At 44.5% G+C, this 23,969-nt stretch overlaps 1 protein-coding gene and 1 long non-coding RNA gene across 5 annotated transcripts in view; one reads left to right on the forward strand and one right to left on the reverse strand.

Annotated features, from left to right (window-relative positions):
* The window catches only part of Manba (mannosidase beta), a 91,854-nt gene that overhangs the window by 10,779 nt on the left and 57,106 nt on the right, over nt 1-23,969 (forward strand). For all 4 annotated transcript variants that reach the window (XM_006970338.4, XM_042279974.2, XM_076575032.1 and 1 more), the window contains 4 exons: nt 9,513-9,607; nt 13,870-13,975; nt 14,724-14,894; nt 20,708-20,831. In XM_006970338.4, the coding sequence (XP_006970400.1) occupies nt 9,513-9,607; nt 13,870-13,975; nt 14,724-14,894; nt 20,708-20,831 (496 nt within the window). The remainder of the gene's footprint in view (nt 1-9,512; nt 9,608-13,869; nt 13,976-14,723; nt 14,895-20,707; nt 20,832-23,969) is intronic.
* On the reverse strand, nt 1,183-20,040 carry LOC121830345 (uncharacterized). Its single transcript, XR_006073546.2, has 3 exons — nt 19,903-20,040; nt 16,278-16,393; nt 1,183-2,658 (listed from the first exon to the last, which is right to left on the reverse strand). It is a non-coding gene; the product is annotated as an uncharacterized LOC121830345 (long non-coding RNA).

Below are 23,969 nucleotides of genomic sequence, written 5' to 3' on the forward strand. Positions count from 1 at the left end.
TTTGGTTCAAAATCACCACAATAGGCTGGTATGTTTGAATACTTGGTCCCCAGTTGGTGGAACTGTTTGGGAAGGATTAGGAGGTGTGGCCTTATTGGATGAGGTGTGACCTTGGGGCTGGCTTCAAGGTTGCAAAAGCCCACTCTATTCCCAGGGTCTCTCACTCTCTGCCTCATGCTTATGGATCAAGATGTAAGACCTCAGCTACTGCTCCAGCACCATGCCTGCCTACCTGCTTGCTGCCATGCTCCCCACCATGATGGTCATGGAATCTAAACTCTGGAACCATTAGCCTTGTCCCTGGTGTCTTATACAGCAATAAAGACCAAGGCAGAGTTTGATGTAAATGTCCTATTTAGGACAGAGCACTCCCTAGTCACTTGTTCTCAGCATTTTAGCCGGTTGGAAGTCGCAGCATGAACTCCTGCCATTTGCCAATAGAGGCTTCGGTGACCAAAGTTGAGCATAGCACAAATCTAAGTATGTATGGCTTCTTCAGCCATGAGAAGGTTTTGGACCAGGTTTTCAGTACCAGGCAGGCATTTGCTCCTGTGGAGCAGGCCTCAGAGCCCAGTCAGAAAGTGCCTGGTTACCTTCATAATTGTCACGCCACTGTTGTACCAGCGGGCATTTTTTACCTGGTAAGCTGATACTGTAGCATGTTTGTGGCCTCTTAAGAAATAGGGTCTTACCACCTGTTTAGAGTAGGTTTCCAAGGGCAATGGCAGTAGTGTTGTTTTGGAGGCCTTGTAGCAGGAATCTTAAAAGTTCTTATTAATAAAATCAAACCTGAGGCCAGTTATTGGGGTGAACACTGGAAGGTCAGAGAGACAGAACAAGCCACACCTGGCCAACTTCTCAGCTGATCTTGTTTCCCCAGACTGGAAGCCTCTGTGTCCTCATATCCGAATGGCTCTCAGCTGAACTGTGCTGCTCAAAACCTAAAAGCTTAACCAGCCAAATGCTTCTAGTTTCTGGTCCTCATGCCTTATATACCTTTCTGCTTTCTGCCATCACTCCCTGGGATTAAAGGCTCACTTTCTGGGTTTAAAGGCGTGAGTCACCATGCTTGGCTGTATGCTTGAACAGATGGATTTCTGCCTCTGGAATGCTAGGATTAAAGGCGTGTGCTACCACTGCCTATCCTAAGTACCTAGTGGCTTTTCTGTTCTCTGACCCCCGATAAGTTTATTAGGGTACACAATATTTTGGGGAACACAATACCACCACAAGGCCTCGAGCCTCCCATAATTTTTGCCAAATATCTAGATATGTTCAGGCTGTGGTCCGTGAGCTACAGTTGCCACAAAAATAACTATGAGTATGGCCTAACACAGAACTGAAAATTTATTTAAAACTTTATGAGACATTTTTGTGTGACTTGTTTATTTTCAATTTGATTGCACAGTTCTTGAATGTGAACTTCATTGATTACATTATACTACAATATCAAAAGATTGAAATATCCCCGCATTCGAAAGCAATCTTGGCTGCCCGTGTCCCAGTCATTAGTAGTATAGGGAAAGGCTGCTGAAAGATGTGTTCCCTGAGTTTGGGGTGTTCTGTCCTGACCCCTGCAAAGCCTGGGACTTTCCCATCTTCCCATTTCTCTCTGCCAGCTGGTATACCAATGAGGCTGCATAGTCAGTGTCAGGCCATGTCATGACCAGGTCTGTACAGCCTGGTGTCCTGTTTCTAGAAACTCAGCTGGTCTCTGCCCTGTGTGGTTAGTAACCCTCAGCTTTCAAGCAGAGGCTGGAACAGAGTGCTTACGAGGTATTTATGGATCAGCGAGCCAGTCAGAGAGCATGACCACCCCGTGTAGTGCGACTGGAGACACCACCCACTCAGAGCATCATGGGACAACTTTTTACTTGTTTCGGGAATTGGTTCAGGCATGGGAGATTCCATACCGAGTCCTGACAGTAACCCCTCAGAGGGTTATTATCCTGGCCCTGTGTCCATCATCTCCCCATTTCTCTCGGCCAGCTGGTTTTTTCAATGTTTCCATTGAATTTGTAGCTTACTTCTGCCACCTCTCCAACTGTGCTTATAGTCCATTTAAAAAAAAAAAAAAAGCTTGGTATATGGCTGGCCAGATGGCTCAGAGGATAAATGTGTTTTCTGCCCAGACTGATGACCTGAGTTCAGTCCCTGAGCCCCATGCAGTGGAAGGAAAGACCCGACTCCAAGTTATTCTCGGACTTCCACATGTGTGTCATGGAATTTGTCTCCTCCTCTTCTCTCCCCCCCCCCTCCCCACATGAACCGGTAAAATGAAAAAGTTGGAATCCTACAAGCGGGAGAAATTACCCTGTAAATTCTGTTTGTGTAGAGAGACTAAATCTAGCATGATTGCCTTCTTGAGCTTACCATGTAGTTTTCCACAAGCAGCCGAGAGACAGGAAGGAGATCCAAGCCCTGCTAGACAGATGGCCAGCTAGTCCTGGGGCTCAGGATGTTGAGGTACGTGGCCGAGCCGCCCTCACAGTTCCCTGGTATTTTTCTCCTGATATTTTTAACTATCTTGGTTTAAGTCCACAGAGCAGTTATAAATAGGGCTGAGTGGAGACACTTGGACAAGCTAATAATTAAGCTTCTCTTCCAGCCTGTGTCCTCAAATATTTATCTGTGTTTATTCACTGGAGAGGCTCAGTCCTGTATTCAGAAAGAGAGAAAAAAAAAAAAAAAAAAGGAAGCAAGTTAGTTGTGATTTAAACACAGCATTTAGCAGGGCCTCACCATTAAGCAGGACGTAAAATTAAAACCTGGTTGGTAGCATTAGATCTCACGTATTCCTTTCTTCCACAGCAGCTTGTCAAATCACCCTATTTAGGAGCAATGTGTCACAGACAGGAATCTTGATCTTAGTGTACTGCCCTGGGGATACTATGGTGCTTCTTTATGGATGGGAACCCTAGACAGCTGCCCAGATGGCCACGACCAGTCAAACATGGTCATTCAGCTCTCATTTCAATGGAACTTAGATGACACTGGCTTTTTCTTCTACTCCAGAGTTGCTGCCCCTGAGGAAATAACACCCAGCCCTGTCTTAGTTAGGTTTCTACTGCTGTGATGAAACACCATGACCAAAGACACTTGGGGAGAAAGGAGCCACTTTTTGGATTACAGATCATCATCAAAGGAAGTCAGGACAGGAACTCAAACAAGGCAGGAACCTGGAGCCCAGAGCTGATGGAGAGGCCATGGAGGAGCGCTGCTCACTGGCTTGCTTGCTCCTTGTGGATTACTCAGCCTGTTTTCTCACAGAACCTAGGATCAACAGCTCAGGGGTGCCCCCCAGCCACAATGGGCTAGGCCTTCCCCCATCAATCAGTAATTATGAAAATGTTCTTCAGGTTTGCCTACAGCCTGATCTTATGCAGGCATTTTCTCAGCTGAGGTTCCTTTTGTTTTTGTTTGTTTGTTTGTTTGTTTGTTTGGTTTTGAGACAGGGCCTCACTATGTACCTCTTACTATCCTGGAAATCACTATGTGTTGCTGGGTCCTGATGATTAATATAGACCAGGCTGGTCTCAAACTCACAGAGATCCACCTGCTTCTTCCTCCCAAGTACTGTGATTAAAGGCGTATGCCATCACACCTGGCTGAGGTTCCCTCCTTTCAGATGACTCTAGCTTGTGTCAAGTTGGTGTAAAACTACTCAGCACACACGTCCCGGGTTACAATCCACTGAGTCCCGCGAAGGCAGGAACTGAAGCACATGCATTGGAGGAATGCCGCGTACTGGTACTGGATTGCATCTCGTGTCTTGCTCTGTCTGATTTCTTATACAAGCAAGGACACCTTCCTAGGCATGGCATCACCCACAGTGGACTGGGCCATCCCACATCAATCATTAATCAAGACAGTACACCACAGACTTACATACAGGGTAATTGGATGGAGGCATTTTCTCATTTACGATTCCCTCTGCCTAGAGATGACTAAGTTTGTGTCAAGCTGACAGTTTTCAGTAGCCCAGGCACCTTGCCTGGCAGAGGCCTCCCCAACTTCCTTCTCTGTAGACATGGTTATGTTCACAGGTAACCTGTGTGCCTCACCAATTGCTAGTCACTGTTCACACCAACTACTGTTGGTCCTGTTTCCCGAGGAACAGCCCTTCTGAGGAAGGAAAGGTGGGGAATGGGCAGGGAAGAAGGACCGAGGGATGGTGCAAGAGAGAACTTGGGGCTGGATGTTCAAATGGAACAAAATCTGTGAACACGTGAGTGGTCACTTACCTAGGGCGGGGGTGGCAGGTGTGTGTGTAAAAGGTCTGAACACACCAGGCTTTGTGCACCATTTGGTCTCTGTCTTGTCTGCTCACCTCTGCCACTGGAGCATGAAGCAGCCATGCATAATGCATAGAGCAAGAGCATGGGCGTGGCTTGAGCTCACTAAGGCTTTCTTTGTGTGTGTGGTGTATGCATGTGTATGTGTTTATGTGTGTTCCTGTGTGCTGATACAGGGTGTTCCTCTATCACTCTCCACCTTACTATTATTTGAAGCTTAAGAAAAAAAATTATATTTGAATTTAATAGAAAATTAGGTGAAATTCTTGGCAACTAGCAGAGATAAAGAAAATGTCATGTCTTTTAAGTTCAAAATAGATGATTAAGAATGGAAAACATACTCCAAAGTACAGAATGGAAGTGGGTGAACTGATAAAGAGCACCAATGCATCTGACCATGTGGTATATGGTCTGTTGACACTCCTTTCCATCCTGTTCACACACACGTGAGTGCACACACACACACACACACACACACACACACACACACACACACATGCACTTACACACAGATACACACATTTTGTGCATATTCTGTTTTTTCTTTTTTTGTTTTTTGTTTTTGAGACAGGATTTCTCTGTATAGCTCTGGCTGTCCTAGAACTCACTTTGTAGACCAGGCTGGCCTGAAACTCACAGAGATCCACCTGTCTTGCCTCTTGAGTGCTGAGATTAAAGACATGTATGGTCACTGCCTGGCCATACTCTCTTTATTAGATGACATCAGGGTAAGGAATGGCTTTATCTTTCTCTTCAAAACTGGTTTCTTGGGGCTGGAGAGATGGCTCAGAGGTTAAGAGCACTGGCTGCCCTTCCTGAGGTCCTGAGTTCAATTCCTAGCAACCACATGGTGGCTCACAACCATCTATAGTGAGATCTGGTGCCCTCTTCTGGCCTGTAGGGATATGTGCAAGCAGAATACTGTATACATAATAAATAAATAAATAAATCTATTAAAAAAAAACCTGGTTTCTTTTATGTTGCTATTGATGCTACTTTCTCCGGTTCCTACTCTCCACCTGGGAGCTGGGATCCCAAAGTCTTTTTGGGGTGCAGAAGTATTGGGGAAATTATAAAGGCCACTACACGTAGTTAAAAGGAAGATTTATTTAGTGGGTGACTTACAAATGAAGGAATAGATAGGTTACGGGGGCCTGGGGAAGGTGTATTGCAGTCCAGCGGTGTTCTCTGGAGCTCTGCTCAGTCAACCTCCACCGTCCAGGGTCCAGGAACAGAGAGAGCGCTTGCCCATCCAGGTCTCGGGTCTCCAGACACCTCCCTTGGCCCCGCCTCGTAGGCGTGACAGTTGCCAGAGTCTCAATGGGAGTTGGAACTTCCAGAACCAAGCTGGAATAGCTACCCACTACATCTCCCCCTTTTTGTCTAAATAAGAAGGTTCTAAACTAGTACAAGACTATATACAAAGGAATGGTTATCAAATATTGTCCAGGAATAATGAGGGATAATGACCTAGATAAGATGGAACTACAACCAATGCAAACAATATCAAGCAAGAAACACCAGAGAAGTATAGAGCATAGGTAAATGGCATGTTATAAAGATCATTCCAAAAGGTATCCTATCCCAAAGAACCTGAATCTAATACTTAATATGTTCTATCTAAGATATTATATATACTAAGTTGTAACTATAACTGCTAGTCATCAATCCCATCAAAGACCTGAGATCAATAATTAGTCATCTATGATAATCATTTGTAGCCATGTTAGTTAAGTCTTCTAGGTATACATAGATATATTTCAGATAGATAGGTAATCTTCAAACACTCCATAGACCTAGAGAATATGGCATTTAAATAACTTAGAATTCTGTTGACATGAGACACAATTGATCCTGGCTACACCAATTTGATCCCGAGAGAATGTTGGGCTTCTAAGACATTTTCATTTGGAAGTTTGTCTTCTTGGCACAAAATGGCCTACTGGGCAAAGAACTGCCCTTGCCTTGATGGCTGACAGTACGAATACAATGCTGTCTTGTGGACAAGCGGGACACAAGGAAAGCGACCACTGTACTCTGCCAAGACAGGGTAAGATGGTCTTTCAGAATTCCTGCTTCTGAAAATGGTCTGTCAGATACTCTAGGCCTGTAGCCAATTTGAATGCACCAACAATGCTGAGAAACATTAGGTGAATGTCCAGGCTGCCAGCTGTCTTGGTCTACTTTTGCAAGATTCCCGAAAGTTGCTTGCATCCATCTACCATTTCTCAGGTACCATTATGTTCCTTCTCAGGTCTTTGATGTGGTTGAAAACTAGATAGTTGTAATTTCCTCAGTTATGATAAAAGATAAGTTAGATATAAAACCTTAAACTCACAAATATAAGATAGATAGGACATCTTCTTTAATATTGTAACTATAATTCTTGCTTGATAATTGTTTTGTTATATGTAATTTTACCATGTTAAAGTTAAAACCTTCCTTTTTAAAAAAAGAAAAAAAGGGGAAGTGCTGTGGATATTACTCTATATAAATAAAACACTGATGGCCAGTGACCAGGCAGGAAGTAGGTTGCCAGGCAGGAAGTAGGTGGGACAAGGAGAGAGGAGAATTCTGGGAAGCGAAGGGCTGAGGGGGGAGACACTGCAGCCACTGCCAGGACAAGCAGCATGTGAAGACGCTGGTAAGCCACCAGCCACGTGGCAAGGTATAGATTTATAAAAATGGGTTAATTTAAGATAAAAGAACAGTTAGCAGGAAGCCTGCCATGGCCATACAGTTTATAAGTGATATAAGCGTCTGAGTGATTATTTTATAAGTGGATTGTGGAACTGCGGGGCTTGGGGAACCTGGAGAGAAGCCCTCCAGCAACACAGAAGGGTGATGATTAATCATCTTCTCTCACTACTTTCATACTAATGATGGGCATAGTCCTGCCTAAGAGGCGCTGTAAGACTCTTCTGTTTTATTTGTTGGGTGGAGAGGAGGTGTTGGGTTTTCAGTCATAGGAATTGGCTGGGAACCCTGTTTCATGGGGGTTCAGTAAGAATAGCATGATTTATGCCAATTGACGGCTTTAGGAAGGGTGAGATATGGAAAATCATGGACGTGTTTGTTTCAGTAGGTCATCCTTCTAGCTTGCCCTTGAGGTGTGGTCCTTTGGACAGTTATATATTATGTGGAGAGATACAAAGAACAATTTGAGGGAATCTGATAGTAGGATAGATTTTAAATTTTTATGTATTTATGTATTTATTTGTGTGTGTGTGTGTGTGTGTACACATGCACTTATGTGAATTTATGTGTACCACTTATGTTCAGAATCCTGAAGAGGCTAGAAGAGGGCATTGGGTCTCCTGGAGCTGGAGTCACATGTGGTTGTGAGCCAGCTGATGTGAGTGCTGGGAACCAAACTGGGGTCCTCTGCAAGAGCAGTAAGAACTATTGACTGTAAGCCATCTCACCAGCCCCAGTGGATTATATTTAAAAGAAAAATAATGCTTTAATTACTGATTGGTCTAGATAATAGATTTTCTCCTTCTTTCCTTCCCCCAGCCCCCCACAAGGTTTCTCTCTGTAACAGTCCTGGCTGTCCTGGAATTCACTTTTGTAGACTAAGCTGGCCTTGAACTCACAGAGATCCACCTCTCTCTGCCTCCCAAGTGCTGGGATTAAAGGCGTGTGCCACCATCACCTGGCTAGATAATAGATTTCTATAAGTAGTTTTTTCTTTGTATTAAAGTCAGGGTGGCTATGACTATTCCATCTGGTATGTCTATAGCCCTGGAAAGCTTGACTCATCGCCCTTTAAAAAATGGTTAGATTAGCCGGGCGGTGGTGGCGCACGCCTTTAATCCCAGCACTCGGGAGGCAGAGGCAGGCGGATCTCTGTGAGTTCGAGGCCAGCCTGGGCTACCAAGTAAGTTCCAGGAAAGGCACAAAGCTACACAGAGAAACCCTGTCTCGAAAAAACCGAAAAAAAAAAAAGGTTAGATTTAAAAATTTTATCTTATATGTATGAGTGTTTTGCCTATATGCATGTCTATGCACCATATGTGTGCCCAGTGCCCAGGGAGGCCAGAAGAGGGCATTGGACCCCTTGGAAATGGAGTTACAGATGGTTGTGAGCTGCCATTTGAGTGCTGGGAATCAAATCCTAGTCCTCTGGAAAAGCAACAAGTGCTCTTAACTGCTGGGCTATCTCTCCAGCTCCTCCATTCAGCTTGTATGGGGGTGCTAGGGAATCAAAGTGAGATCTTCATGCCTTTGTAACAAGCCGTCTCCACACCTTTAGTTATCAGCGTACGGTCCTTGTCTGGCTGCCACACAAACGCAAACCCATGGGTTGCAGGTTGTTAATGTGCATGAGACGGGAAAGCTGAATCTTGTAAGTTTGGCAGTGAGTGTACTACACCCAGGCCTTTTCAGTGCTCACTCAGGAAAGCATGGAAAAGTAATTTGGAAATGCTTCAAGACTCCACGGAATGGGAGTTTTGCTGAACTTTGGGTAGTAGAGGAGATGTGCTCCCCCTGGAGGCCATCTGGGGTAGTGGCAACAGTGACCAAAGAACTGGGCCACGGGAGAGGAAGGCTGTGTGTCACATCGCTTCTAGTTTTCATTTGCTGTCAATACTGGGGAGGTTCTGTGTTTGGTTGTAAAGGAGGCATCGGGCCATTGAAACGGTTCAGTGGATGAAGGTGCTTGCTGCCGAGCCTGATGGCCGAGTTCAGTCCTTGGAACCCATGTGGTGGGAGTAGAGAACTGATTCTCCCATGGTGTCCTCTGACCTCCATGTATGTGTGCATGCATGAACACACACACACACACACACACACACACACACACACACACACACACACACAAAATTAAAAACAACCAATGCAAAGAGAGCCAATATCTATCCTCAGACATGTTCTCTGGTAATTAACTTATTATTTGTATTCCAGAGCTCTTTCATTTTAGATGTATGGCTGGACATTCTTCTGCATTTTTGGTGTTTTACAGCACTGGGTACCACACTCAGGGGCTTGTATACATCAGGCAAGCATTTCACTGCTGGGCTCTGCCTTCAGATTCTGAGCTTTAGCCCACACTCTTAGTGTTAACGGTCAGACTTACCTAGGCCAAGAGTTCATTAATTTTTAGGTAATCAATAGCTTTTGTTTGTTACCTATTCATTTTTAGCATATTTAGTGATCTAATGTTTAATCATAAATATAAGATTAATGATCTTAATGTTTACCTTGTACCAACAGGATCCATACTACAGATATAATGACCTTCACTACAGGTGGATTTCCTTAGATAACTGGATCTACAGCACAGACTTTAAAATCCCCTTTAATGTCAGGTGTGTATATGTTTGTATATTCTATATCATATAGTGTATATATATATATTATATTATTACCAGAGATTTTCTCTTATGTTTGTCTGCTTAGGTTGTATGTCAGAATGAAATCAGATTATATCTTTGTGTCGTTGAAGCGGTTGTACAATTTCTGTTTTGTTTTCTGTGTAAGGATGGTGCCACTGATCCACAGTGTGTCTGAGGGGATCGTTTCTCCAGTGGGTGTCCTGGAGCCACTTAAACCCTGTCAATTCTTTTATATGAATTTCCTCCTTTCTCCCTCCCCAGTACTGAGGAGAATGTATCTACTGGCAGTCATTTTGTTAATTTTTTTTTTATGTGTGTGTGTGTGTGTGTGTGTGTGTGTGTGTGTGTGTGTGTGTGTATATAACACGCATGTGTATGTGCATATGTATGAGGCCAATGGTAGATGCCAGGTGCCTGAATCAATTACTTTCCACTTTGCTTTTTTTTTTTTTTTAAAGATTTATTTTTTTATTTATTATGTATATAGCATGTATGACTGCAGGCCAGAAGAGGGCACCAGATCTCGTTATAGACGGTTGTGAGCCTCTATGTGGTTGCTGGGAATTGAACTCAGGACCTCTGGAAGAGCAGTCAGTGCTCTTAACCTCTGAGCCATCTCTCCAGCCCCTCCACTTTGCTTTTTAAGACAAGGTCTCTCTCTGAATTTTGAGCCCTCCAGTTTGGCTGGACTGGCCAATGAGCTGCAAGAATCCTCCTGTCTCGGCCTCCCCAGTGTAGTAATTACAGGCAGGTGCTGTTGCACCCACCTTTTATGTGGGTCTGGGGATTGAACTCAGATCCTTATGTTTGCATGGCCAGTGCTTTATTTTACTGACTAAGGTATCTCCATGGCCTCCCTCACCACAACTCTGTGTGTGTGTGTGTGTGTGTGTGTGTGTGTGTGTGTGTGTGTATGGTAGTTGGATTCAGAGCCTTATACATCACATTCTGTCCCAGGCTCTATAGTATTGTTAGTAAGATCAGATATACATCTTTTTTTTTCTGTGTAGTGCTAAACAACCATTGATACTATGACCTTGACCTCATACTACATCATGGGGCCATGAAGAAAAGTACAAATATTATTTTCAGTAATGTTCTATTATTTGGAGAAAATATTTCTAGGTGAAGTAGAATGTAAGCAAGTATCTAAGCTACCATTATTACTAATTTTTAAAGATTATCTTGTATATGGCATTTTGGTCATTACTTGTTATCTCTTTAAAAATCTAAAGCCACAGACTGAGGTAGAGAGCTTGTCTAGTGTGCATAAGCCCCGAGTTTAATGCCCAGAGCTGAAAAACAAGCCAGAATATTATAATCAATATCACGGAGCTACTGTATGTCATGCTTTTATTTTCAGATAATGCTTAAAATAGTTCTCACAAAAATCCTGTCTCCCATTACACGGTTAGTTCCAAGTCACTCTGGGCCCCCTGAGATTTTGTCTCAAAAAAAAAAAAAAAAAAAAAAAAAAAAAAAAAAAAAAAAAAAAGGAAAACAAAGTCCCATCTCACTGTGAACATAATGCCTTCCAAATCCAGCAGCTGACTTCCCCTATTGAAACTAGCTTTATACCTTGATCTCAGCATTGTGCTTCTTCATGTAACACTGAGGCACCTCTCCCAAGTTCGTGCCTAGGGATGGGGTTTTGCCTCCTCATTCTTTCCTCCACTGCCTCCCGTCCTTTCCATTATTTCCAAGCTTGTTAATGCTTCCCCGCCACTTCTCTTAGTGGAGCCTTCCTCAGTCTCCAGTTCCCCACTTTGCCCAGAAGCTGCGGAATCCAGTGTCTGGCATTTGCCTTTTCAGTCTCTGATCACGTGAGGAAACGTTCCATTCCTCTCCAAATGCTTTTCCTCAGGAATAGAAAGCCTGTTTCTTTGCTTCATAAATAAAGCCCCAACTTCTCTGTGTCCCTGTGAAAGTTGATGGTGGCCTGTGCCACCTCTGGCTCTGCCATGGATCCACCACATGTTCAATCTCTCCTCAGCTCCTCAGCCCCAGGGTGGGTCCAAATAAAAAGTCTTCCTCTTTAAAGGAACGGATGCTCTTAGGACTTTGTCCAGTGGGCTGGTTCTAGGCATTTCTACTTATCTTTATGAAAAGTTTTACTGAGCTCTGATCTATATAACATGAAATTTACTTAAAGTACAAGTCAATGGTTTTTAGTGAATTCACAGAGTTCTGCGACCACCACCACTGTCCCTTTCCCCCTCTACTTGACACAGCTGGAGTTATCTAAGAGGGAACCACAATGGAAGGAAGAAAATCCTTCCATAAGATTGGTCTGTAGGCAAACCTGTGGGAGCATTTTCTTAATTAATAGTTAATGTGGGAGGACTCAGCACACTGTGGGTAATAACCCCTTGGATATGTGTTCATGAGTTGTATAAAAGAGCAGATGGAGCAAGCCAGTGAGCAGCGCTCCTCCATGACTTCTGCTTCAGTTCCTGCCTCCAAGTTCCTGCCTTGAGTTCCTGCATTGGTTTCCCTCAGTGATGGAGTGTGACCTGAGAACTATAAGCTGAGACCAACCCTTTTCCCCTCAAGGAACTTTTGGTTATGGTGTTTCACCACAACGATAGAAACCCTATTTAAGATAACCATGCTGGGCAGTGGTGGCACACGCCTTTAATCCCAGCACTGGGAGGCAGAGGCAGGCAGATCTTTGTGAGTTCAAGGTCAGCCTGGTCTACAAAGTGAGTTCCAGGACAGCTAGAGTGGTTACAAAGAGAAACTTTGTCTCAAAACAAAACAACAACAACAAAAAACCTCCCTTAAAAAAATAAAACCAACCAACCAAACAACCAACCAACCAACCAACCAACCAACCAAACAAACAAACAAACAAACCCAACCACAGTCCATTACCCATTTGTTGTCATTTCCGTTCCCATCCACTGTCCCAGGCTAGACCACTAGTAACTAACGCACTTTCCCTCTCTGTGGACTTATCTGATCTGGCACTTCAGAGACAAGGGCTTCTTTTTCTAAACGTAAGAATTGCTTCATTATTGTTGTAGCATACATAATCACCTAATTCCTTTTTATTGCTGAATAGTATTCCAATGTTTGGGTATGTCACATTCTGTTTAACTTCTCTGAGTTCTTATTTTCTTTCTTTCTTTCTTTCTTTCTTTCTTTCTTTCTTTCTTTCTTTCTTTCTTTCTTTCTTTCTTTCTTTCTTTCTTTTTTTTGGTTTTGTTTGAGACAGGGCTTCTCTTTGTAGCCCTGGCTGCCCTAGAACTGACTCTAGACCAGGCTAACCTTGAACTCAACTACCTCTGTTTCTTGAGTGCTAGGGTTAAAGGAGTGTACCACCATTGCCAGGCTGAGTTCTTATTTTCTTCTTGAATTCTTCCTTACACAATAAACCTCTGATAGTCCTTGTCTAATAGATCAAGAAGTTTCTGTTTGATTCCGGAGTATTAGGCTTGCATGCCATCTAGACGATGAACTCTTCAAATTCCCAGGTTGTGCCTGTGAGACTGTGCTGTGGAACAATCCTTTTCTACACTGTGAATATGTATTACTCTCATTGGTTAGTAAAAAGCTGACAGGCTGGTAACTGGGCAGGAAGTTAGGCAGGAAAGCCAAATTGAGAATGATGGGAGAGATGCTAGCCAGTTGCCAAGGAAGCAGGAGTTGCTAGAGGACAGGTAAAGCCATAAGCCACATGTCAATATATAGATTAATAGAAATGGGTTAATTTAAAGGTAAGAGTTAGTAACAAGCCTGAGCTATTGGCAGAGCATTTATAATTCATGTTCAGCCTCTGAGTTGGTTATTTGGGACCGGGTAGTTGGGACAGGAAATGTCTGTTTACAAGGCTGAGCAGAGTAATGAACACAAAATTCTCACTCACTGATAAAAGGTGGTGGTTAGTACGTTCTCTTGGATCGTGTCAAACAAATGCAATGGCTTTGACAGATATTTTTTGTGTTACCTAAGAACTCTAAAGTATCTGGGAAAATCAACTCATTTTGAAATTATAATTTGTGCTCTTGATTTTTATTAGAATGGTTTGACACATCATGCAGAAAAATGAGTTGGACTGCTCAAAGAAATTACTGATATATCCATCCCATACACCTTAAATTTGATGGAAGTTGCCAGTTAAAGGTGTACATTTTCCTGTAAAATATTTAGTTTGTTAGTTATTAACTGATTACAAAGAGACTTAAATTAATGTTTCATACATCATGCTTTTAAGATCTTTAATTGTTTTTTAGTGAATGGCAGAAAGTAAAGTTGATTTTTGAAGGCGTTGATACAGTTGCAGAAATCCTGTTCAACAATGTCATTATTGGGAAGACAAACAACATGTTCAGTGGATATGTAAGTACATGAAGATTCCAGATGAAAGCAAATGAGTGTGCCTTTTGTGTTCCTGGTGTGAATAGGGAAGGCTAGTCACATAATCGGCCATGGGTCAAGTACAAGGCCTTTGGAACACTGGGTAAATTCCTGTCTTTGTCAGGTGCCCTGCTGGTAGGGTGATAGGGGTGATGCAAACCCATGGTGGTTCTGCAGGCCGTGAGAAAGCAAATCACAGCTTCCGCTTTACTGTTCACTTCTCTGTGGTCTGGTGGTCCCGCATTTCATGGGAAATGACCACTGAAAGGCAATTTTGAAAGAAATTCTTTCTGAAATTGTATCCTTCTTATTTTCCTTCTGTTTCAAGGGTGTGCTTTGGAAAACAAAAATAGCTTATGACTTAGAAATGCATACTATGCATCCTAGAGAGTCAGGTTGTCATAAAGTGTCCAGGAATCCCTGGCAGCTCAAGGCCGCGTGCACAAGCCAGAGCAGACATTTCAGGGCTAAAGATACTTTCTGCTCTGCATATTTCTCTGGGATCATAATTCTGTCAGTTAAAAATAGGAGAAGCCTAGAAGCCTGTGCTCGGACAGGAGATTGGAGTTATAACTGAAGGTAGGCCACTAAATTCTATTGCAGAAGCTTATGAGGTGAGTCTAGATCTGCCTGTTGCGTGCGTCTTTCATGTAGTCTGCCTTTATCTACATTTTCATACACAAGACGTTTTCCTTCACATGGATTTGTGTGTTCTTTCTCTTTACTTCAGAGCTTTGACATCACCGGTATGGTCAGAGACACGAACTCCCTAAAGCTGCGGTTCCAGTCAGCCGTACAATATGCTGAGCTTCAGAGCAGAGCTCACACTCGCTACTCGGTGCCCCCAAACTGCCCCCCGAAGGAGCAGAACGGTGAATGTCATGTCAACTTTATCCGAAAGGTAATGCTCTTTCAAGTGCTTGTGCTCCGCGGCCAGTGTGTGACTACTTAACTTGATTCCTCCCAGGGGCACCTCAAAGGTTCTCAGTCAGACTGGAAGATTTTCTGAATTTTTGTGGTGAATCTTCATTCTTCTAGGTTTTCTTCCTGAAGCATGTTTCAGAGTTTAGGTATACACACACGCACATGCACACACACAAACCGGATAACTGAACTTGATATTGCATTCTAGGTTGGCCTAGAACTTACTATGTTGCTAAAAGAGGCAATACTCCAGCTTCAGCCTCCCACACCTTGGGACTATTGGCATGAACCACCATGGCTGGCTTACGATAGAACTTTTATAAATTATTACAGTTTTATTTCGGGCAGGGACTCATCTAGCTCCGGCAGGTTTCAAACTTGCTATGAAGCCAAGGATGACCTCCAGCTTCTGATCCTCCCAGTTCTCTCTGCTGAGTGCTAAGTTTACAAGTGTGTACAACCATGTCTGGTTTTATGAGGTACTGAGGAGGGGACCCTCTGTGCATGTTAGGCAGAGCCCTGAGCTAACTCTATCAACTGAGCTACATTCTCACCTCTATAAATTATTCATTCATTTATTATTATTGTTATTATTATTATTTTGTTTTTGTTTTTTCAAGACAGGGTTTCTCTGTGTAGTTTTGTGCCTTTCCTAGAACTAGCTTTGTAGACCAGGCTGGCCTCGAACTCACAGCCTCTGCCTCCCGAGTGCTGGGATTAAAGGTGTGCGTCACCACTGCCTGGCTATAAATTACTTTTTAACATTTATGTTTATGAAACTTATTACCAGATGTGAAAACTTATTAGTGATTCTTGTGACTAGCAACCTGCTCAAAAGAAATATATTTTCTGAGATGTTCTTGTATTTTACTGCTGGTATCTTACAAAATAGAATGAAAAGGTATAATCCACAGATGATTTTTTTTTCTTTGAAATTTAGTCTGTTCTACAGGACTTGAATTTATACAAATGTGTGGTTATTGTATTATGATTGCATGTACCATTAAGATTTTGTTGTTTGTTTTGTTTTGTTTTTAAAAGAGTGCCTTACTGCATAGCCCTGGCTAGCCTAGAACTCATTATATAGAACAGGCTGGCTTTGAACTCACAGAGATCCTCCTGCTTCTGCTTCCAGAGTTCTGAGAGCCATTTAGGTTTTTAAGAAGGAAATCGTGCTGGGCGGTGGTGGTGCACACCTTTAATCCCGGCACTCGGGAGGCAGAGGCAGGGAAAACGTTACTCTGCTTGGCCAACTGTTTGACCCTCTACTTCTAACACGTCCACAGAAGCCTCTCTTGTTTCTACTTCCTCCTCTGTCCGGCATAGATGGCGGCCGCCATCCTGTCAGCTCCCCTCTTACCATTGTGTCAGTCATTTTTAACCACCATGGCAACATATTGAGATAAACAGATTTCAGGGAGCATTTCTTTCGGTTCTTGGTTTCAGGGGGTCAGTCTCTGCCCTCTGGCTCTGCACCTGCGGGGAGGAAGGACACTGAGGGAGAGTAGGCGGGGGTGTGGAGCAAAGCCGCTTACCCCATGGCATCTGGCGGAGGGAGACTGAGGGAATGACTGAGGGACTGTGTTCACCCCAGGGAGCCCCACATCCCAGCTCCCACCCTTTTCCAATACAGCCTTTAGCCTTCGAATCTGGGTCCAGTCGTTTCTTGCGCAGCACGCTGCCCTGGTCGTCGGACTGGCATCCCCACAACGTCATCCGCCTCTCTTTAGTTAGTTATCCATGGAGCAGCTGGCTGGCGTGGCCTTTTCAGGCAAAATGACCCCGGCAATCCTTCATTTAGAACAGAAACAAGGACTCCGGAGGAAGGGGCTGATGAGACTAGCTCTATATTTTTAAGTTGTTTATCGTGTCATCTTTCAACAGCGTCGCACCAGCCGCAGGCTAATGTCTGCACAGCTCTCAGCTGTCTTCACCCCACTGCCCCCTGTTGGGACTGCATCGCGCTGACATGCGCACACACTTCCTTTGACAGAGCCCGTCCACGCCCCTTTCTCTAATTCAAGGTGGAGAAAGACACCTGCCCTGGAAGAAAAGTTTTTATTTTGTTTTGTCCTGGGGATGGAACTCGGGGTCTTGTGCAAACTTAGGCAAATACTCCACTACTGAGCCAAATCTGTAGCTTAAAAGTTTTCTTTTTTTTTTTTTTCAAACTTCCTTTCTTTCCTTTTTCTCTTTCTTTTTTATTTATTTATTGTGTAGATCCTTGACCCTGCCTCCCGGCTTCTAGCTCCCTATTTCCTTTAGAAAACTCACCACGCAGGCACCACTTATTCAGGACCCACCTCCCTTGCTGATGTGTGGGCGTCACGAGTAGGACCCATTACAGCGCTGTGTGTTAACATACCCCAGCCTGAGATACAGTGTGCCCCAAATACTTTCTGAGTCAGTGAAAACTCTGTTGGGAGTGGCTGAGTGAGTTCCGTGATTTGAAGCTTGCTGGGATGTCGAATATTTGGTTCTCTCCTCCTCCCCGCCCTCCCCTGTCTTAGTTAGGGTTATTTTTGCTGTGATGGAACACTATGACCAAAAGCAACTTGGGGATAAAAAAGGGTTTCTTTCACTCACAGTTCCATGTAACAGTTCATCACTAAAACCAATGAGAGCAGGAATTGAAGCAGGGCAGGAACCTGGAGGCAGGAGCTGATGCAGAGGCTGTGGAGGGATGCTGCTTATTGCCTTGCTCCTCATGAGGACCACCAGCCCAGGGATGAGCTCACCCACAATGGACTGGGACCTCCCACATAATCACTTTTCTTAGTCATAATAATTAAGAAAATGCTCTACAGGCTTGCCTGTAGAGCCCAGTCTTCCTGAGGCATTTTCTCAGTTGGGGCTCCCTCCTCTCGGGTGACTGACTCTAGTTTGTGTCAAGTTGACAGAAAATTACCCATCACACTCCCCAAGGCCAGCAGAAGGTCTGAACCTATCTATGCCTTTACAAATGTTCCATAGAGATCCTCAAGATGGTTTTCATTCCAAATGTGAAAATCTGATTCTCAAGTGGTAAGTTTAGACAGATGTAGATGCCAGGAAGCAACTCTAGTTGTTCTGCTTCCTTTTTTCTTAATATGTTTATTTTAATTAAAATATAATTACATCATTTCCCTCTCATGTGTTCTCTCCCTCCACCCCCTGCCATGTTCGCCTTTTCCTCCTCCTAAAATCCATGGCCTCCTTTTCCTTGATCTTATCGCGGTATGTTTATATAAATGCGTAAGTATATAAATACCACCGGCTGGCTCTGTTTGACAGTGCTTGTGCATGATTTCAGCGCTGACCACTTGCTGTTGTTTGACCAATTAGGGATCTTATTCCTGGGGAAGACGAATTCTCTCTCTCTCTCTTTCTCTCTCAGCAGTCACTTGTGACCAATTGGTCTTTGTTTAGGGGTGGGGCACATCTATCGGTTTTTTCATTGTTCAGGTCTTGTTCAGGCAGCCATACTGTCATTGTCGAGGTTTCTAGGGTACAGGGTCCCAGCAGACTTGGAGATCATCTGGACCCTACACTCTTTGTTCCCTGCTTCCTCAGCAGTTCCTGGGTGACAGGGGCATTTCCTGTGACTGGCAACCGTACGACCAGCTGTTCTCTGAATTTTAGTAGTTGTAGTTTTCTGGAATGGTCTCTGTCTCAAAGAGAAGCTTCTTTGATGGTTGGTGACAGCCACACTTATTGCTTGTTTTTCTTCTATAGTAGAAACACACTTATCTTTCTCTGACCTAAATCTAGAGTGAAGGAAATAAAACTTCACCCAGAGCAGTTTGGCCAGATCTTCTGTGGACAGACACCTTCATTCCCAAGCTCAGGGTGCTTGCTTCTTTTAGGCCTTAGTTTTCAAAGCTGAGCTCATAGCGTCATAGATTTTTATTATTTTGAGAATATTTTTTTCTCTTAAGAAGTAAAAGAAAATTTTCTGCTGGTTAGGATTTCTTTTTTTCTTTCTTTTTTTTCAATTTTAGATTAGCACATGAAGTACGGGTTTCATTATGGCCATTCAGACCCATGTGGCTTTCTGCTTTGTTCTCAGTTGATCCCCCTCCTCCACTGCTCACCTGGTGTACCTGCCTGTTTCTGCCCCCCCACCTGCTGTGCCCCCTGCTCTGCCCCCAGGGAGTCTCTTCCCCTTCTCCTTTCTTCTCCCCTGGATTCCATCATCCTCTCTTTCCTCCACTCCCCAGGAAGTTATCTTTACAGAATCATCTGCTGCTGTTTGAATCTGAACCTTTGTAACTTGATAATTGGAAGGTTTTAGTGTCCTGGCTCTCAGACAGGTAGCCAGCAGATAAGATTAGATCTCTCAGACAGGTAGCCACCCGGGTCAGAGTCTCAAGTCTGAAGTGATTGCCTTGGTATTCCTAAACAAGGACTGTTGAGTTCATGCTTAATGAGGTAGGGGCCAAGGGTAGTTTTGTTTTGTTTTTTTCTTAAACGTGTTAATAGTATCTTTAATTTCAATGAGGCTGCTCATTCTTCGCATTGTTATTTTGAATACAGTGGTTAGGCCCAGCAGTGCTTGGGACCGCTTCAGAGAGAATAAGCATTTGCAGGGGTGGTGGCCACGGCTGGTAGCCCCAGCACTTACAGGCCCATCTGGGAGGAGGAGCACAGGACCAGGGCCCACCTGGGCTCCATAGTAACACTTGAAAAGCAAAATAAAATAATGTTGCTCTGATATAATAGGCTCTTGAAGAATGAATGTAAAATAATTTATAACTAGATTTCATGTTCTTCTTGATAAATTTACTATGGCACTTAGGTTGATATTTTGGTTATAATAATAATAATGATCAGTACAGCAAATAATAATAATGTATAGCAAACTAAGCCAGCATTTCTCAGCCTAACCTACTCTTGTTCTGTCGGTTGGGAACCGAATACAGCTTGGCTGGGCACCGATAGTTCAGAGGCTTTTAATCAAGCCATCACCTTGTGCCTGACAGGGCTGACGAGAGTTCTGAGCTTACCGTGGCTGTCGAGAGGCTTCAGATCTTGTTCCCGGATCTCTCGTGCAGGCCTCCCACAGTGCTGCTCCAGGACACAGCAGCTGGCTTCCCTCTTGGCCCAAAGAGAGCATGGGAGCGGGTCCAAAACAGAAGGGCCAGTCTTCCGCAGGCTAATTTTGGAAATGACATCACCTCTGCTATATTCCAAGTCACAGGAAGTGGTTCTCTTTTATCTAGCACATGCACCAAGGAGGTGAGCACAGCGGGGCACAAGCACCAGAAGAGAGACTTGTGAGCTGTGTGTGCTCACACTCAGGTGCGCGCACACACACACACACACACACACACACACACACACACACACACACACACACACGTTAGGGGATGAACTGTGTTCCCCAAACTTACTAAATGTTGAAGTTGTAACACCCCCTCTACTCAAGTATTTGGAGTCATTCTTATTAAGGTGATTCAGTGAACCGAGGTGTTCAGGGTAAGGGAATCTGGATAGCAGGAGATGGGAGGGATGGAAGAAGAGAGAGGCACAGAGGTCCTCCCTGTCCAGCCCGGGGGTTTTGCTATGGCATCATTAGTAAACTGATAAACGAGTGTGTATATAATATTATATAATATTTTAGAGACAGAGTCTTTGTTTTTTTTTTTTTTTTTTTGTTAACCTTTTCATTTAGCACGCGTCATGACATTTTCACACACGGGTGTCCTATAGTTAGCTCTTACTGGCCACTCCTCTTGAAAGGAGTTTTCTAATGTTTAAGTTTTCAAGTCACCAGAACGTGCCTTTCTTTTCCTTCCCTTGAACTTGCAGGAGCAGTGTTCCTTCAGCTGGGACTGGGGCCCTTCCTTCCCCTCCCAAGGAATCTGGAGAGATGTCAGACTTGAAGCCTATAATATCAGTCATCTGAATCACCTCACGTTTTCCACAATGTACGGTAAGCCAAGAATTGTGGTCTCCTCCTCCTCCTCCTCCTCCTTCTTCTTTTTTTACGTCTTCTTATTACAAAAATTGTGTTTATAATTTGGGATATCAGTATATTTTTCAGGTACTTCTTAAAATAATGCAGCATATCCAATTTATAGATAGCTACAATAGTATCTGGTGTGAAACTGAGACAAATGGTTTGTCGTGAGAATTTTCTGTATAAACCAGGTCTGTCAGTAGATAGCTGTTAGAATTTTTTTTTTTGATATGGGGGCGGGGAAATGACAGGAAGGGGAGGAAGAAAGGAAGGGAAGATTGGGTGGTTTGCTTGAGCTCACTCTGTAGCCCAGGCTGCCTCACACTTGAGACATCCCCCTGCCCTGGCCACCCTTCCCCATCACTGACTCCGACTCCACGCTAGGCTTCCCGCACTCTCCTCAGAGCCACGTTTCCACCCACGGCCAGTTTCCTTGCTTCTGCACTTAATTGTTCTTAATTTTGTATTTATGCTGTGTATTTCTTTCTTTCTAAACGTCTTTTATGTGAATGTCTATATGGTATGTGAGTATGTGTGTGTGCATACAGAGGCCAGAGGGGACCCCGGGTCTATCAATCTCCACTAATTTCCTTGATATAGGGTCTCTCCACAAAACTCTAGCTATGCGGTAGCCAGCAAGTCCCAGCCATCCTCCTGTCTCCACCCTCCCCCCCCCCCCAGCACTGGGGTTATAGGTATGTGCCCGTCACACTTAGCATTTTATGTTGGTGCTAGGACCTGAACTCAGGTCCTCATGTTCACACAGCAGGTGCTCTTACCCACCAGGCCATCTCTGCAGCCTGCCTTTGGACTTCCTGAGCTGAGCAGGGCTGTTGGTATCTGTGTTGTGTTAACGATATGTCCACCACCTCAGAGGTGCTCCATTCTTGCCCTGCCCACACGGGGGTGCTACCTCCGCCCCCTCCTTCACTCTAGATGTGCTGTCTGTGAGGTGGAGGAAGGGGCTGTCCTCCCAGCTGGACTGTGGCCTGCGATGGACTCTGTGCTGAAGTGTCCAGCTGCTCTTTACTCCAGCCTCCTTTGGAAAACATAATGCAAAACCATGGCAAGAATGTGTCAGTCCTGCTGAGCGTCTGGTTGGCAGGCAGCCATGGGCATTCTCTGTTCCTTTGGATTCTCTTTCTTCTTCATTTCTGAATTTCTTTCCCCCGAAAATGCCATTGTCTTCCTTTAAAATAGCTTCATCCACAGGAGGCCGCCTGAGCCTTGCCAGCTGCCTGGTCCCTCAGGTATGCCACATTCTCGCTGGCTTGCCCTTATTTTGGTTGGATTTTTGCCTTCGGGGGTTTTGCTTTCGGTTCTGTTTTAGTTCAGGATTTCCTCTAAATAGGCAAGGAGCTCTGTCCATTGGTGAAGCAGGGGCAGGGTTGTGTTAATCAGCCAGGAGGCTGCCTTTCTGGCTAGTGCAGTCGGCAGCTTCCCTGAAAAATAGCTGCTTGAATCTGTCCTGCAATTCTCATGTGAGTCTGGGAAAATGTGTGGTGCCTGAGTTTACACATTCCACGGTGTGGGGAGTTCGGAGTGATGTCGGAATTTACACAGCCCGTGATCCAGAGATTGCAGCGTGGGGTGGTCATGCCTTCTTCAAACGCCCAGGACCGCTTTCCCCTCTAGCCTCTCATTTTCTAATAAAGGCTCACTCAGGAGGGCAGAGCGTGGGAGGGTGCCAGTGAGGGACTCAGCAGGAGAACGTCAATCAAGGCAGCTGCCTCTGATCAGCCTTCTCTGCCAGCGAGATAAAATCCCCCCTTTTAGCACCAGCAATGATCACGGATTGCAGACCCCAGCCCGTGCCTCCTGGCTTCTGTTTCCTTGTTTGTCCTTAAACCCTGGCTACTGTCTGGCTCCCTCCCTCTCTCACCGGAGCGCAGACTTGGAGGTCAGAAGACAGCTCTGGGTGTGAGCCATAGTCTTCCATTCTGTTTCAGACCTCTGTGGAGTATGTCAGGATACCTAGCCACGAGCTGTTGAGGAGTCTTCTGTCTTCACCTCCAGTCTCACTAGTGGTTACAGATGTGTGCTAGAGTACCCAGCTTCACAAGATTCAGGGAATTCAAACTCAGGGCCTCACACCCGGATGGCGAGCACTTTGCCCACCCAGTCATCACTGCAGCCCTTCTGATATTCACTCACCACGTAGACCAGGCTGGCCTTGAATTCACTATGTGGACCGCTGGCCTTGAACTCAGAGATCTACCTGCCTCTGCCTCCTGAGTGCTGGGATTAAAGGCCCCTGCCCTCCATGCTTGTCTGTTTTTGTTTTTAAAATTAAAAAAAATGTGCATATATGTGTGTTTGCATGAGTTTATGTCCATCACGTGCGTGCAAGTGCCCTTGAAAGCCAGAGGGTGTCCAGTCTCCTAGAACTGGAACTATAGGAATTATGAGTCACCTGATATGAGTGCTGGGACCCAAACTCAGTCCTCTGCAAGAACAGTCAGGACACTTAACCACTGAGCCATCTCACCAGGCTGCTTGGCATTCTTAACTGGGACGTTTCTCCAGGTGCACTGTTAGAGTTAGAGAAGCACTTTGGCCAGAGTGTGTAGACCTGTCCGGAGTTTCAGGGAGTACTTATTCAGGAAAAGTCTTTCTCTTGTTTTTCCAAGGTGCTCACAGGACTGTTGTCCTACCCTTTTCAGGTAGCTTGGGTACAAAGATGGTGTTGGAGGAATGGAGGGACTGTGCATGGATGGCACCATGTCATCACAGTGTAGGGTCAAACATACTCTCCATGGGATTCAGGGTTCTGCCTTCCAAGCTCCTCTTATTTTCAGGACAACATTCACAAAAATGATTCAGTTATTTTTTATTTTACATGTGTGAGTGTTTAGCTTGCATGTATGTATGTGTACAACATGTGTGCCAGGAGCTTGAGGAGTTCAGAAGAGGGTACTGGATGCCCTGGAACTGGAGTTACAGGTGGTTGTTAGTTACCAAGTGGATGCTAGGAAACAAACCCAGGTCCCCTGGAAGTGCAGCTGGTGCTCTGAACTGCTAAGCCATTGATCTCTCGAGCCTTGAGATATGCAGACTCAATGTTCTACTTCGTTCCAAGTGCTTTGCTTTTTAACAGACCCCCTGACCTTA

This window comes from Peromyscus maniculatus, chromosome 6 (genome assembly GCF_049852395.1).
Source record: "Peromyscus maniculatus bairdii isolate BWxNUB_F1_BW_parent chromosome 6, HU_Pman_BW_mat_3.1, whole genome shotgun sequence".
Classification (NCBI taxonomy): Eukaryota; Metazoa; Chordata; class Mammalia; order Rodentia; family Cricetidae; genus Peromyscus; species Peromyscus maniculatus.